The 15,926-nt window shown below is 42.3% G+C and overlaps 1 protein-coding gene across 1 annotated transcript; it reads right to left on the minus strand.

The window, feature by feature from the left end:
* Positions 1-7,528: 7,528 nt before the first annotated feature.
* LOC121621333 (proline-rich protein 15-like protein A) lies at positions 7,529-14,701 on the minus strand. Its single transcript, XM_041957761.1, has 2 exons — positions 14,395-14,701; positions 7,529-8,700 (listed from the first exon to the last, which is right to left on the minus strand). The coding sequence occupies exon 2, from the start codon at positions 8,671-8,673 to the stop codon at positions 8,311-8,313; it is 363 nt and encodes a 120-aa protein (XP_041813695.1). The 5' UTR covers positions 8,674-8,700; positions 14,395-14,701; the 3' UTR covers positions 7,529-8,310.
* Positions 14,702-15,926: the final 1,225 nt, after the last annotated feature.

Consider the following 15,926-nt stretch of genomic DNA (forward strand, 5'->3'; position numbering starts at 1 on the left):
TCTCTGTAAAAAGCCTACATGAGTTAGAGCGCCCTGCGAGGACCTTCTACACTGATCGATGATCTATTTTCACTTCTAATGAGTCGTTTGAAAAAGCAAAAGGACCTGTTGTTTTAGCTGACTGTGTAGCTGCGTGTGGAAGGAGGAAAGCTCTGTATCATTTCTGTCCTTCTCATGTTGCTCTGAGCTGGATAAATCGGGACTAATCTGATCCGGGCTCAGCCTCCAAACCTGAAAATGAAGCTCTCCGTGTGCTTGGATCGTGCAGCCATGGTGAGACTGTCCCAGCTGCTGAGATGATTGTGAGAAGGGTTGAGTCTTCCTCCTTCCACTAGGTGGCGCCTTTGGTCTTTACAGTATATGGACTTTCACCCTCTGCCTGCCTGATTCCTTTAGTCCTCATCAACACTTGTTTTAAACTCCTTGTAAACAAAACAGAGCATAGATATGAATGTGTTATTAAAAGATGAGAAAATGGACCCTCTGGCCTCCTTGTGGTCTTTGTGTGTGACGCGTTTATAAAATATACAATAATCTGTTGAGTGTTTTAAGCTTGTGTAGCTCCTAACAAAGGTCTAGAGTGCATCACAGTGAAGAAATACTGATTTTTAAAAAGAGAAAGCAATGAAACAATATTAAACAACATGAAACAGGTGATATTGACAAAAATTTAATATCAGCATCTGTGTGTCTGAGCCAGTCTGGGCCCTGATCCAAAGGCCCGATCCCACAGTCACTAGCCTGGAACATGACCAGCCAGCAGGGCGCCATCTGCATGACATCCATAATGCATGTAAGGCAAGGCCGTGCTCAGCCCTCATATAAAGTTATAAAGTTTTATCATCAGCGTGAAACCTAGCAGGGAATCAATGCAGGATAAATAACAGAGCAACAATATGACAACATCTCCTGGTGAAAGAGATCATGGAAATAACAATGTTATTGTGGTCAGACTAACAGTGGTCCAGGCAAGGAAACAATATGCACAAGAAGAAAGACTGACTGGAAGATGGTCATTAAAGTAACAGCAACACATTTGAAGCAGCCTCGTTTGTCATAAACAGGCTGATAGAATCTTTGATCGGTCACCAATGATGCCTGAAATATAAGAAGCATGATAAAATCCTACATTAGATACAGCCTATTACAGTCTTTCAACCAGTTTTACAGCACAGTGAAACACAGAGCAGGTCTTCATGTTCAGTCTGAAAGCTCAGTATAAAGCAAGTGTTTATCTTCACCCTCTCAGTGGACTTGTTAAGCACTCGCATGCATATGATGTTTAAGATGACATTGCTTAGATCTGTTCATGAAAATAAAGGCAGTCACTGGTAGACTGACCTCATACATGAAATAATTTGCTTGTGCAGACGTCAGAAAGTTTGAAGACTTCTTTTTGTCTTTGCAATCTGTGTTACTTACATGGCAGGAAATGAAACTGGCTGTGTTCTCTTCTCCTACTGCTCGGTAGTGAGGTTAAGATAAGGAGGCTATTACAGTCAGGACTCCTCAGAAACTCCACCTGACACAGTCAGCCTCATCTACAGTGGAGGAAAGAAGTATTTGACCCCCCCTGATTTTGATAGTTTTCATACTAAGAAATAAATGAACAGTCTCTAATTTTTATGGCAGCTTTATTTTAACAGTGATAGAAAGAATATCAAAAAAATAATCGAGAAAATTACATGAAATTAAAAATAAAAATTAATTTGCATTTCATTGAGGGAAATAAGTATTTGACCCCCTCGCAAAACATGATTTTATACTTGGTGGCAAAACCCTTGTTGGCAAGCACAGCAGTCAGGCGTTTCTTGTAGTTGCTTACTAGGTTGGCACACACATCAGGACTAATTTTAGTCCACTCCTCTCTGCAGATCATCTCCAAATCCTGGAGGTTTTGAGGCTGGTGTTTGGAAACTTGAAGCTTCAGCTCTCTCCATAGATTTTCTATAGGATTAAGGTCAGGAGACTGGCTAGGCCGTTCCATGACCCTGATGTGCTTATTATGGAGCCACTCCTTTGTTTCCTTGGCTGTATGTTTTGGGTCGTTGTTGTGCTGGAAGACCCATCCACGACGCATTTTCAGTGTCCTGGCAGAGGCAAGGAGGATGTCACCCAAGATTTTGCAATACATGGCCCCGTTCATCTTACCGTTGATGCGGTGAAGTCGACCTGTCCTCTTAGAAGAGAAACAGCCCCAAAGCATAATGCTTCCACTGCCATGCTTGGCGGTGGGGGTGGTGTTTTTGGGGTCATATTCAGCATTTCTCTTCCTCCAAACACGTCGAGTTGAGTTGAGGCCAAAGAGCTCGATTTTGGTCTCATCTGACCACAGCACCTTCTCCCAGTCTCTCTCAGAGTCATTAATATCTTCATTGGCAAACTTGAGGTGGGCCTGGATGTGAGCCTTCTTGAGCAGAGGGACTATGCACGCACTGCAGGATTTTAAACCATTGCATCTCAGTGTATTACCAAGGGTTTACTTTGTGACTGTGGTCCCAGCTCTAGGCTGATCTCTAACCTTTCTCATGATCATTGAGACCCCACAAGGTGACATCTTGCATGGAGCCCCCAGCCTAGGTCGATTGGCAGTCATGTTGTATTTCTTCCACTTCCGAATAATTGCACCAACAGTTGTCACCTTCTCATTCAGCTTCTTACTTATGGTTTTGTAGCCCATTCCAGCCTTGTGTAGGTCAACAATTTTGTCCCTGACATCTTTAGACAGCTCTTTGGTCTTGCCCATGGTGGAGATGTTGGAGTGTCACTGAGTCTGTGGGCCGGTGGCTTTTTATACAGGTGTCTCTCATGTAGGTAATGACTTCACTGAGATTAGGAGTATGTCAATAGTCTGTGGGAGCCAAAATTGCTCATGTTTTGCGAGGGGGTCAAATACTTATTTCCCTCAATGAAATGCAAATAAGTTTTTATTTTTAATTTCATGTCATTTTCTTGATTATTTTTTTGATATTCTTTCTATCACTGTTAAAATAAAGCTGCCATAAAAATCAGAGACTGTTCATTTATTTCTTTGTATGAAAACTTTCAAAATCAGTGGGGTATTAAGTATTTGATACTTTTTTCCTCCACTGTACATTTCATGTTTTCCTCTTGCATTAATCCTGTTTCACCACGTCTCTGGTTTGCCATGTTGCATATATTTTGTTTCTTTTTTTCCTCCCCTGCCATATTTGCACAGTTTTATCAGTTTTATCTCTTCTTTTTGCTTACTTTGCTTCACCTGTGAAATCCCTGGCTTGTTGCCTGTGTGTTGCTCCGCATGATCATTTTTTTGTTTCTCCATAAAACAAACTTGTTGCTGTTACTGGTTTGACAAACACATGGACTCTCTGGGTTTGTTCTGGGTGGGTCTGTAGGTTGAATATATAGATATCCTAACATGTTGGTTGGTGCTCATGATCTTAGCTTGGTTTATAGTTATACTCCAGATTCTGTAATTTAACTTGAGAGCAAACCGGATTTCTCCACCTCTGTGCAGAACATCTCTCTGTCCTGAGGCCATGTTCACTGTGGTCCACAGGTCGGTAGTTTCTGTGCATTTATCCTAATAAACCCTGCATATATACCTTGTTTTGCACTTAACTGAAAGAAACAGCTCAAACAAGCCAGAGAACTTAGAATCAGTGATTGTAGTGAAGACAGCTGCGCTACTTCTTACTGACATGGAGAAATAATCATTCTTTAGAATAAGCATTTCAGTGCTTTTAAAAAAAATATTACACAGACTATGAGTTTCAACTGAACTGAATAAAAGCAAGATGATAACTTGTTTCAGTTGAAGGATAACTAAAAAAGAAATCTTGCTCAAATCACTAATACAAAACACAGAAATGCAACAAGAAGCCAGCTCAGCCGCTGGTTAACTGGGATCAGGCCTGCTGTGGGTGGAGGTGTGGTTAACACCATGGTGAGTATTCAGGAAATGAAGTAAGTCATTACACACATACTGACTCCGTGTGATAATACATGGAGACTAATCATTGCCACCTGCGGATTATTATTAGAATCACAATAAATGCAAACTGTCATTTGAACACGTGTGTATGTGTCACAAAGAAGGGATTATGACATAATTAAGCATGTATGTACAGATACAGCATGCATCATTACTGTACACTGTACATATACACTCGATATAGTTACAGACATCTATGAACACGCCCTTCTAATGAGTAGCCAAACAGGGGCAGCGCTCCACTGGACAGAGGCAAGACTGGAAATGAGATGAGCCTCAGGCTCGGTGCACTTCATCTGACAGCTCAGTTTCCCCTTACAGAACAACATCATTCAACTCTCAGTGCAACGGTTCCACTGGGGTTCATGTTGTGTTTAGTGTGTATGTGTGTGTGTGTGTGGGTAAAGGTTGGATTAATCCGTGTGTTTATCTGCTCTTGTGTAAGCTGCAAACATTAGTGTGCCGGGCTAACGAGCTTACTAATTACAGCTGTAACCACACATTATTTCCACAGGCAAAGGGCAAATCTTCAGATATGTTTGAGGAAGGTAACTCTCCAGCAAATCCAACCAAACTCGCATCAGGCAGCAGTACATGAGCCAAACCCATTGTTCTTATTTTCACCTTAAGAGCCTTTTATAAAAGCAAACATTACAGCATAAATCTAACCTCTGTGTTACTTGTCCAAGTATTTTTTTCTGTACCAGGACGAGGTGTTCTGTGGTGATGTATCTGGTGAGATACAGCGTCTTAATTTCTTCACAGTGTAGATAGATAGATAGACAGACATATAGACAGACAGACAGACAGACAGACAGACAGCGGAGCTGCTGCTACAGGCCGCCACCTGGGACGGCGCCAAACAGAATCGAATCAAACAGTGTCTGCTAGTTCAGCAAAGGTTACAGTCAGCTTTAACTTCAGAGTCCTCTGCGATCATGTTTTCTTTTCAATGTTTTTTCCCCCAGTAACACGTAGTGTAATGGATTACAATTTAGAATTCAGTATTTATTTTGCAGCTATTAATCCCAGTAACTCTCTGTTACTAATGGTTGATATCAGTTTGGTTTCTCTGCATTCAGCTGACCGACTGGTCCATGGCCATGGATGCCATGATGGAGGCCACAGTACCTTGAAGCAAAGAGATGTCAGGGTGGATTGAAGTGTCAAAAGAATGTTGTCTGCATCTACTTCTACATGTGCTGCATTTACTTCTTAACATATCTTCACATTCGTTGGACAAATCACAGCAGTCATTGCAGGCTTAGCGGTGGAGACACTGTGAACTGCAGCTGCCATACGAGTGGTGGTGGTGGCTGGTGACCTTCATTGCATGTTGTTTTTCTACCGTTGCTATCTAATAAAGGCGTTCATTTTCTGGTGAAAATATTTTCCCTGAGCCTCTCTTATTTGTTTGTCTTAGTAATCCCCCTCAGCCACATGAATCTTGTTTTCTACTGTTGCTTCCTATAACTAAGTCCCTAAGTCTCTTCAGTGATGTACTGTCAAAATTAACCTATACACAATTTATACATATACAAAATAAAAAATAAATATACAAGATTGTGTTTTATTTAGATGCATTGATGTAGTTGCTACTGATGTTCAAAAACAAATATTGTCTTAACAGTAGGGCTTTATACAAAAGATGGAATTTGTCATTGGATTTCATTCTTTAGTGTATTATCAAATATCAATGAGGATATCTGGAAGTGAAACCTTTCATTTTCATTTCTCTCAGTAATCTTGTCTTGCCCCATCAGTGAACAGTTTAAACTGAAGTGTTATTATTATCATGAATTTTGCCTTAAAATAAACCAGTAAACAGTATATTGTTGTGTAGTATCCTGGATGTGAGGTCCGTATTTATCCATATAAAGGAAATGTAATATGTAATGTTGTCTCTGGCCACTAGAGGGCGTGTCATTAAAAAGCATCACATGTTTTCATTACAGGTGTCAGGATGAGGTGTTTAGATGGAGTGCGTACGCCCTCTTGTGGTTTGAAGTGACCACAGCCACTCTGTGCAGGCAGTGTCACAGGTTACAGTAAACTGTTAAAGAACAAACATGCAGCGCTGACAGCTGTCACTGTTTGCGTAGATAAATCTAAAAAATAACTGCAATAACAAATAAAATTCCCTTTTACGATCAGACATATTTTTTATTTATACAAAAAATATTTCTAATACATAACCCCAGCTTTGCAGCATTAACATACCAAGTTGAAATGATTACAGCAAAATGCGGGAGCACTAAAGCACCGGAGAGGAACAGAGCGTCAACATTTTTACATTCATTTCGCCCAGAATCAAAACTGAAAGTGACAGTGTGGAGTTTGTCGGCTGATTAGATGTTGAGTATAATCCATGATGCTGTGAGACAGACTGACATCAACCTGGAAGACTTACCTCTAAGCCAAACTTGACACAGAAACGAGAGCAGAGGAGCATTTGAATGAGCAACAATCTGTTGAATATGAGGTTTGTGGGTAGAACAATGCTGCCCTCTACTGTGCTTACTGGCATCATGTTGGCTGTTTGGATGTAGTGACACTCTCCATGTGCAGTGTGTTTGTCTTCTACTGCAAATCCATGCAAGAGCAGAGGGTGTGCAGACAGATGTTTCTGCTGATATGTTAATTATAACCAAACCAGGCTACGCGTCATTTTCTGTAAACGCCCGCTGATATAAAGGTCCACAGCTTCCACAGTTGGACTGATCAAGCAATCAAAGTTCATGTTAAATTGCATATTTTGCTACATATTCATACCTCTATGTCATGAATCATTACAAGACATGGACGTTGCCCTGATTACAAATAGGTTAAATTAGTATCCCAGCTAATATTCCAGCTAACATGTCAGAGTGACAGCTACTTATATTGAAAAGTAGTAGAAGATAAAAAAGCTGTTGAAAAATTAAAAGTTAAAGCCCCATAGATACATGAGGCACCTGCTGTGTGTTCTTGGTGTGAAAATAAGCTGCAAGGTCCTCATTAACCCCCCTTCCCTCCCACTCATGGTGCAGTGTGGACAGTTTTCCAATGCTAGAATACTACCATGCTCCAGGATTGCTGTGTGGCCATATGATTAAAGACAAATTAATTTAGGAGTATGCAACATAAGCAAAAACCCTAAACACTAAAGGTCTTAAAGGTGCATTTTGACACAGGGACCCTCTGCAACACACCAAGATCAGATAACAAACAGCACTCCTTATTTAAAAAAAAAAAAAAAATCAGAATACAGCTTTAGTGCTGCATATTCCAGATTAAAAGTTTAAGTACCACAAAACAGCTGACACACACTAAACCTGGAGCTTTTTTGGGGGGCGCTTGAAGTTAAACTGCTGCTAGCGAGCTAACTGCCACTGCTACTGCTTTGAACTAGCACTTAAACGAGTCATCTGAAGGACTGTTTCTTCATAGAAGCCAGTAACGATCAATCACGATTCAATGACACACAACAAAATGACTTCTCTTCACATCAGATTCATCACGAGACACTAACTGACAGTGAACTCCAAAAAAAAAAAAAAAAAAAACCTTTACCACATGTTTACCAGAAAATTAAATCAACCAATCTGATTGGCTAATGGTACGTCCGAACAAAATATGTACCTACAACATCTTTGAAATCAGGTTGATTTTTGTTTGTGTGTCCTTCTCAATGGCAGATATCACTTCTTCCTTTTATATATTACACTAAGCCTTCCAAAGCATATTATTGGATACCGAGCCTGAGTTTGAGTCCACATTGTTGACACAAGCTCACATGAGGTCCAGAGGTCCAGCCACAGTGGTTATCCTACACAGCTGGGTTGAGATCATCCATCCAGTCAGGGAAAGGTCACAAATTTGATCCCAGTGCTTCTAGATAGCACCGTTGATCAGTTGTTGAAGATCTTGTAGGATCAATCCCTTTAAACAATGTTGTCCTATTAACAGCAGGTGGATGAAACAGAGGAAACTTGCAGTTCCTTCGGTGGCCACTAGATGCTTCTTGCATTGAAGTGAAAGGGAAAACCTCAAACTTCTCTATTGAAATATAAACTGGGCACGTTTTTCCCCCCACAAGTTATCGTTTAAATGTAATTTATTCTGACGAGTGCCTCTGTTGTCATTTTAAAATGTGTCCAACAAAGAAGAATTTGAAGGTTTTCCCACGTTTGGATTTTATGGCTCCATCAGCTGACAACGTGGGCAGAGTAAACCACATTTTAAACTCTCCCCACTGTATGTATGCATCTGTGATTGACTGTCCTTATATGATTATGTAGTATTGTTTTATGTACATGCAATTCTATTCATTTTCAGAATATTTGAGTGTCCCATCACTTCCCAGCCCTCTGGTTCTCATCCCTCATGTGGTCATCCCCTGGAAACATCTCTGGGTTCTCCGCCAGCGTGGCTCGCACTTTCTTCTTCTCCTTAAACCTCCCGGAGTGAGACACTTTGACGTGGCGCCCCCTGCTGGCCGTTGTTTTATCCACGATCCTCTCCAGTCGAGCATCCAGCTGAGGGTCATCCACCATAACCTCAGGGTGGGCTGCGGGTCCGGTGACTGTGCCGGATCCGTGCTGGCCAGTGGCGGTGTTGGAAACGAACTCTGCAGGGATTTCATACAGAACCTTGGGTTGGGATTTTTTCCTCCTCAGGAAAGTCAGTTTCCACCAGCCTGGAGATGGCTCTGCCATGATGGATGAGCGATGGGGTGGGTGAGGCTGAGGACAGGGAAAAAAATAAAAAGGTTAAAATAAAAGAAGTAGGCTGGGTAAGAGAAAAATAGAAGATCGCTCAATTGTTAGGATTAAAAAAGAGCCATCTGCAACACACAAGCACTGCATATAAGTAGCTGCACCTGTTCGATGAGTATCTTGTTTCAGTGTTTGTTATAATGTGTGTGTGTCTGAGCACCTATCTATCCACCCATGACACTGTTAATATTTCAGTGTAATTCAATAGTCTCCATATGCTGTGGATGCACACATGCTCAGGTTACCATGTGTGTCTCATCAGTGTGTGTGTGTGTGTGTTAGAAAGAAAGAAAACCACACAAAAGGTCAGTCTAATGGATATGTTAGTGCATGCACGTTATGTATGTACAGTATGTGTGTGTGAGATCACATTATACCGAGCTGATCTTTCATGGCTGTTCATTCAGCTTCTGCAAGATGATCAGCCAATAAAAAGACACTCCATCATTGTTTAATAATCTTATCCTGAAGGATCACAATGACCTTTACAGTTAGAGTAAAATACACTAAACATATGACGTAACATGTGATTTTGACATTAATGCGCTGCTCCATCAGCAGTGTTAGAACCGGGCTACAGTCTGTGCTCACGTTCATCCCAGAGGGGCTGGGTGGCACTGAGGCCAGAGCCCCGTCTTTATGGAGCTGGCTTTGTGAACAGAGGCGTTGTCATTGAACACAAAGTTGGAAGAAAATCTTTTTCCACTTCCTCTTCTGCTGCCACCAACACACTGACAGCCTGACAGCCAAGAGATTTCTATAGATGAAAAGGGGAAGACAGTGCTATAAAACAAACTATGTGATGAACAACAGCAACAAGGCCACACAAACAGACAGACTGTGCCTCTTCCACTGGCAAATGTGCACCATGTGGTTTGAAAACCAGCACTGTGGTTTATTTATTCTGTGAAATATCTCAACACCTGTGAGGTGGATAATGACCTTCCCATCAGCCTCAGTTCCACTTTGTGTTTTGTGCTAACGAGCTAATGTTAGCATGCTAACACGAAAGGCGGGGGACATGGTAAACATCATACCTGCATGTTAGCATGCTGACATTTAGCTTAAAATACTGCCTCACAGAGCACAGAGCATGCTGTAGATTTGTTAGTGTATTGCTAACTTGAGTCTACTCTCAATAGAGCAACAAGTCTTCATGATTTCAATATGGCGCCCGCTGTTGAAACATTGTTGTTGCACTTATTACTGTTTTTAAGCACCACTTGGGCTAAATGCAGCTTCACGGAGCTGCTAGCATGGCTACATGTCTTGTTAAGCTGTTGAATTCCTTTCATTGGAGAGAAGGGGTCAAACACAGGCCGAAACTAGCCCAAAGTATGTGCATAGTGCACAGATGTATGTTCATTTCTAAGGCATTAACATTATCATTAACCATCAACAAGGAGTGAAAATGGTGGAAATGATCCTCAACACTAAGATGTGACCTCCTCTGCAGACCAGCGTGCACTTTAGTGTACTGTTCCATTATTAAGCCATTAAAAAGATTAGCTTCAGTTATCTCTCCCAGCTGGCAGGCAAACTGGCTGCAGACCAGCAGCCAGATTGTCTGATTGGCTTCTGGCAAGTTTTTATAGCAGCTGAGCAAACAGAAACTAGACCACATTGTTTTATTGTTTCTTTTCTTCTCTCATTCTCTCTCGCTGTCTCTTTCTCTATCTCATGAAGCCGCGACATGAACCGCTCCGCTAGCTGATTGTTGTTTGCCTCCCTTTGTCCCTTTTCATGCAGATTCTATGCGACTTTGAAGTGACGGCGAGTATCGACTTCCTGGACGCTTTGTGTTTGACTGCCTGTGTGGGGGAGCAGCCATTTTGATGGTTGTGGTGAAGAAAACAATCCCGACTGAGTTGAAAAGAACATTTTTGCGGTTAGGTGGACTGGGCGCACCTGCACAGTCAACTGTCAGGAGAGCTGCGTGCTGTCATGTCTTTGTTGTGACTGTGAATTGAAGTCTTTCATGTCAACATTAGCGACATTAGTGACTGGACGTTAATCTTTAGCATGGCTGAAGCTAGACTGTCTGACATGACTGTGTCATTTTCAGGGACAGCCTCAGGTGACTGTGCAGCAGGCTGACAACACTGTGTCCCATTCATGGTCCACAGAGGATGAATCCCCTGATTCACCACCAATAGGTGGTACAGAACTGGTACAGATGTCAACCAAGCCAAGATGATGAATCCTAAAGCACCATCATTAGGTCAAGTTTAACTTTAGCAAAATACCTGCAAGTCTAATGACACTACCAAGAGCCTCAGCTTTATTTTGTGTTCTGTGCTAATTGCTAATTCAATGTGAGCATGCTAACATGCTAAACCACAATGGTGAATATGGTAACAAAGATACATGGTAAGCATCAGCATGCTATCATTGCCACTGTGAGTGCATTGGTAGATGGTAAATGGACTGTTATATAGCACTTTTCTAGTCTGACAACCACTCAAAGTGCTTTTTTACAACACAAGTCTGCATTTACCCACTCACACACACATTCATAAGAGGGTGGCTAGGCCACCTGCACATTACAAGCATTCACACACACACACTCGTGCACCGATGCATGGGTACATTTGCAGCATCAGGAGCAGTATCTTGCCCAAGGATACTTTGACATGCAGACTCAAACCACTGACCCCCTGATAAGTGGATGACCACTCTACCTCCTGAGCCACGACCGCATTAGCATGATGATGTTAGCATGTAGTTCAAAACAGAGCTATTTATATGCTGCAGACTCTCAGTCATGTTAATAGGTTCCTGACTAAAATCAACAGAGCAATGAGCCTTTAAAGCGTCATGGCCTCAGTATTGTGCCCCCTGTTGGCACGCTGCACTTATTGCTGTATTTATCTTTCTGGGATGGTTTTGAATTAAGTAAAACATAAAGCACTTCTTCTGTGTCACAGCGTGTTCCCAGGAAAGAGCTACCAGCGCCTGAGTGCTTAAGTGAGGAGATACATTTAATGAACTGGATGGAGCTTGAGACACAGTGGTGTTGTATAAGCGTAAAAGTTGGATTAAAATCTGGTGGATTGTGACCGCAATCCAGTAAAATGTATTACAACTACAGTAGAACACAGTTGTTGTTTAAAGCAAATAACCAATAAGAGAGTCTAAGGTCACTTTAGGTAGAGTTGTCTGGGTGTGGTCATGTGTGCCAGCCACCATGTTTGCTCTGTGTGTGTGTGAACATGTATTACTCAGCTTGAAGGGACGAAACCCACGTCCTCATAATGTAAATCATTACATTTTACAGTGAAGACTTGGATTAAGGTTATATCTGTATCTCTGTGTGTGTGTGTGTGAGAGAGAGACAGAGAGAGAGACAGACAGAGAGAGAGATCAAACATGGGAGGGAGTGTTCAAAGGTTGTTCTGCCTGGCAGGTATGAGAACACTGGACCAAACATGTTGCATCCACTGAATTAAAATGAAATAGAAATAGACCCACTGTGTCCACTCACTTGTTGCGTGTTCAGGGTGCTGCATGTTTACAGCAGTTACCATGAGAATGGACATATGTGAAGATGATTAACGCTGTTACATGCATACACACTGCGTTCCCACACAACAACAAACCTTCTGTCCTCTCTCTGAGTGAAGGCCAGATTCTACAGCTGGCAGCTTGTGAACCTGGTTAGGATTCAGTGCCCTGCTTGAGGGTACTTCAGCAGGACTCTAACCTGTGGTCTTTTGGGTACAGGAAAGTCCGTCTTACCAGTTGGAAAAACAGCCATAAAATAATTTGCATATGCATCCATAATACTGATCAAATGAAACATTTGCCTGTAGAGAAACGTTAATCTCTTAATTAAAGTATTAAGACAAAACCTCTGCAGTCCTGCTAATGCATGATGGAGGAGGTAATATTCCTGCACAATTCACTGCTGTAGTCTTAGACTTGTTGCATCAGCTCTCAGATCTGTACCCATTACCCAGTCACCAACATTATGTGATTATATAGGTCCATGAAGTGTGGCCATATTGAGCTACTGTAGCTGACGAGCACACCAGGCCAGCCTGACGGCCAGTCGTAATAACTCCCCGAGCTTCTTTCTCTGCTCTGTGCTGGGCTGTGTACTGAACTGCTTCTTGCCATTTTATTCTCAGGATTGCACCTCATTTCATTCAATAAAAACCTTTATTTAAGAAAGAAAAAAGTTCCAATACCACATCACCAGGCAGAATGTTGATATTGAACATTAATACTGTGGGATACTGAGCTGGAAAGTAGACAACAGTAATGACAAATCTGAGCAGCAGTTTGCTCTGGATGAAACAGACAGACAGACAGAAGGACTGATTAACCATCAGCCCAGCAGAAGTCATGTCGCAAGTGGTGCCAAAGCCAGTTTTGATTGTGTTGATGAAATTGGCTGATCAGTGTTACAATTGAAAGTAGTGTGAGAAACTGTTATGAAATGATCAAGAAATCATTTCTTGATAATTCATTAAAAAAACATTAAATGCATGATGCTCTCATCATTTAATCATGTCCTGTTTCATCATCCTGCCCTGTGGGAGGCCAGAGATGACGGTGACTCTTTGAACTGTGTCCTGGGAGAGACAGCGGGTCAGAAACCAAACTAATATGCAGCCTGAAGCGGCGAGCCAGTAGAAAAAGAAAATCCAGACCATTATGGACCAGTGCGTCAACAAAAGCCCTTCAGGTGGGGAGTCAGGACATCAGGTCACCAGAGTGCTCCTCTGCTTCAGTCTCTCACTGACAGGGGATCAGTCGGTGAGCGGCACAGAGGGCATGCCTCGCTGCTGCTTGATCGAATATGTTTTCCAGTCAGGGATTGTACATATAAACTGAAGCATAATCAATTATTATGTAACAGTAAGGCCTCAGATTTATTGAGAAAGACTCACAACAGCTTTCGTGACCAGACAGTGAATGAAGCCCTTGATGTGTCAGCAGAGGACAGCACTTATCCTCTGCTGTACAGCCAACACCAAAAAACAGCCACTGAATCTCACCACACCGCAGGAAATGACAAAATAGCAACAGTTTATTCTCCTCCTCCTGAAAAATCACTCGCTTCATATTTCTGAGGTTGTTTTGTAATAAAAAAACTAAACTTTTAACTTGTATGTGGCTCATGTAGACTTGCAGTCTGATCCTTTACTTCAGGAAAAGCAAGATACATCGATGTGAAAATACACATTTCCAGGTAAAGGTCTTGCATTCAAAATCCAACTGAAGTAAATGTGCTTCATCATATATCAAATCATATTCGGCCTGCAGAAGAGTTAACATCGTTAACACAATATGATAGCACAAGCAGCATTTTACTGTCACAGCTGCCTCAGTTACAGCTGATAAAATTAAGTTCAGTGGTTCCCATCCTAGGGGTCGGTCCCTCGAAAGGGTCACCAGATTAATCTGAAGGGTTGGATGATTCATTTGTGCTCTTTTGTTGGATTTTCATCTAATTTGTGGTTTTTGTAAAATACAGTGAATTTTTTTGTCTTTATTTCGTCAAATAAATGAAAACATCTAAAACGTTTGCATCTGATTATCAAGTATCATAAAATGGGATTACATGTGAAGCTGTATTTAAGAATAGTGAAGAACAGTGACTGTATATGTACCTAAATGTCACCTTCCACTGGATTTGTGATGCTACAGACCCACCTGTCTGAAATGGAGGTTGTGTCTTTCCAGCTGTGGTTGTCTTCAGCAGGCTTCGGGATCAATTTCCAGCCTCTTCCCTCCAAAACTTGTATAGTTCCTGCATTCAGTTTCCTTCAGCAGCAATAAAAGTGCTTTGTGGAGCTGCGCTCGACTTTCACTGCCTCGCTGACCTCTGTTCTACTTCTGTCGGAGACGGGAAAAGTCCTTACATGCTGGAGTCGCAGTTGGAGAGGTCTGTGCTTCTGTGGGGCTGGTTAATAATAAGCTGCCTCAGCAAAGCGGCAGGAAAACTGAAACTGAGGTCTCACCTGACAGTTTTTAATGCCTGTTTCATCACAGGCGAGAGTCCACAATCCATCGTCTTCATCCACAACTACACTGAAAGCACAAGTGGAGGTGAAGTCACATCTGGCTCTTTCAGGGCGCAGTGAGGCGAGTGTGTTTGAAGAGTATCAGGTCAAAAATCCTATCACTGCAAACAGTTAATATCTTGGTGTCATCCACCCTGCTGCAGGGTTCAGAAGCCCCTCCTGAAGATGGGATGGCCTGTTGGTGGTCCACAGCACGGCCGCTGTCCCTCTGCTTTCTTATTAACTCTGGTGCATCCTCACATCCTTCCTCCTTCTGCCCTGTCCACGTTCACTCCTCTGTCTGTCTTCTCCTAGGTGCTGAGTTACAGGTGCTGTGGTTGGCCCCTCCCACACACACACACACACACACACACACACACACACACACACACACACACACACACACACACACACAAGCCTTGCTGTAGCTGTGAGGGCTGAACTCACAGCTGACTACAGTTCATTTCCTAACACACACTGACCCAAGCCTGGCTGTTCACAGTGCCCCCTGTATGTTGTATGATGAAACAATTGCTCCAGTAGATAAATACTGAGCCCAACCTATTAATAATCTTCATTCAGCATGCTAACATGCACCCTGATACCTAATCACCAAAATGGCACAGTTTAAATATTTCAAATGTCACGTCAACCCATTGGCCAGGTTATCTCACCTATTAGGGTTAATAACGTTGAAGTCAGAGCAAGAATAACTCAAGCACAGCCGCTGATGATCATCAGTATCTTGACATGTTTGCACCTTACTTTGATTTGTCGCTGTGCTTTGACTCCGTGCCACAGACGTCACACAGCGTGCCACATGCAAAGCAGCACGGTTGCCCCAGAAAAAGCTGCATTTTCTGAAGGAAGCTGTACCTTACCTGCCGACTCAGCGGCAGTCAACGTAGATTTTGCCCGCTGAACTGTCGGGTGAATGCTCACGTTTTCAAAGCAGCTTGAAGCCGCTTGCTCAGGTGTTCAGGGTGGTTTGTGGAGGTGTCAACAGACGGTTGCTAAGGCGATGAAGATGGTTGTTAGCAGGCATTCAGGCTGAAAACAGCTCTGTGTTATAACAATGCAGGGTGCTGCGTTAGTAGAGGCATGTTGCTTCAGGTACTGGTTTTGACTTAATCTTTAATCTGGTCCAGGAAGTCGAGCTGGACTAACAGATCAGTGTGTTTA

Source organism: Chelmon rostratus, chromosome 17, assembly GCF_017976325.1.
Source record: "Chelmon rostratus isolate fCheRos1 chromosome 17, fCheRos1.pri, whole genome shotgun sequence".
NCBI classification, from domain to species: domain Eukaryota; kingdom Metazoa; phylum Chordata; class Actinopteri; order Chaetodontiformes; family Chaetodontidae; genus Chelmon; species Chelmon rostratus.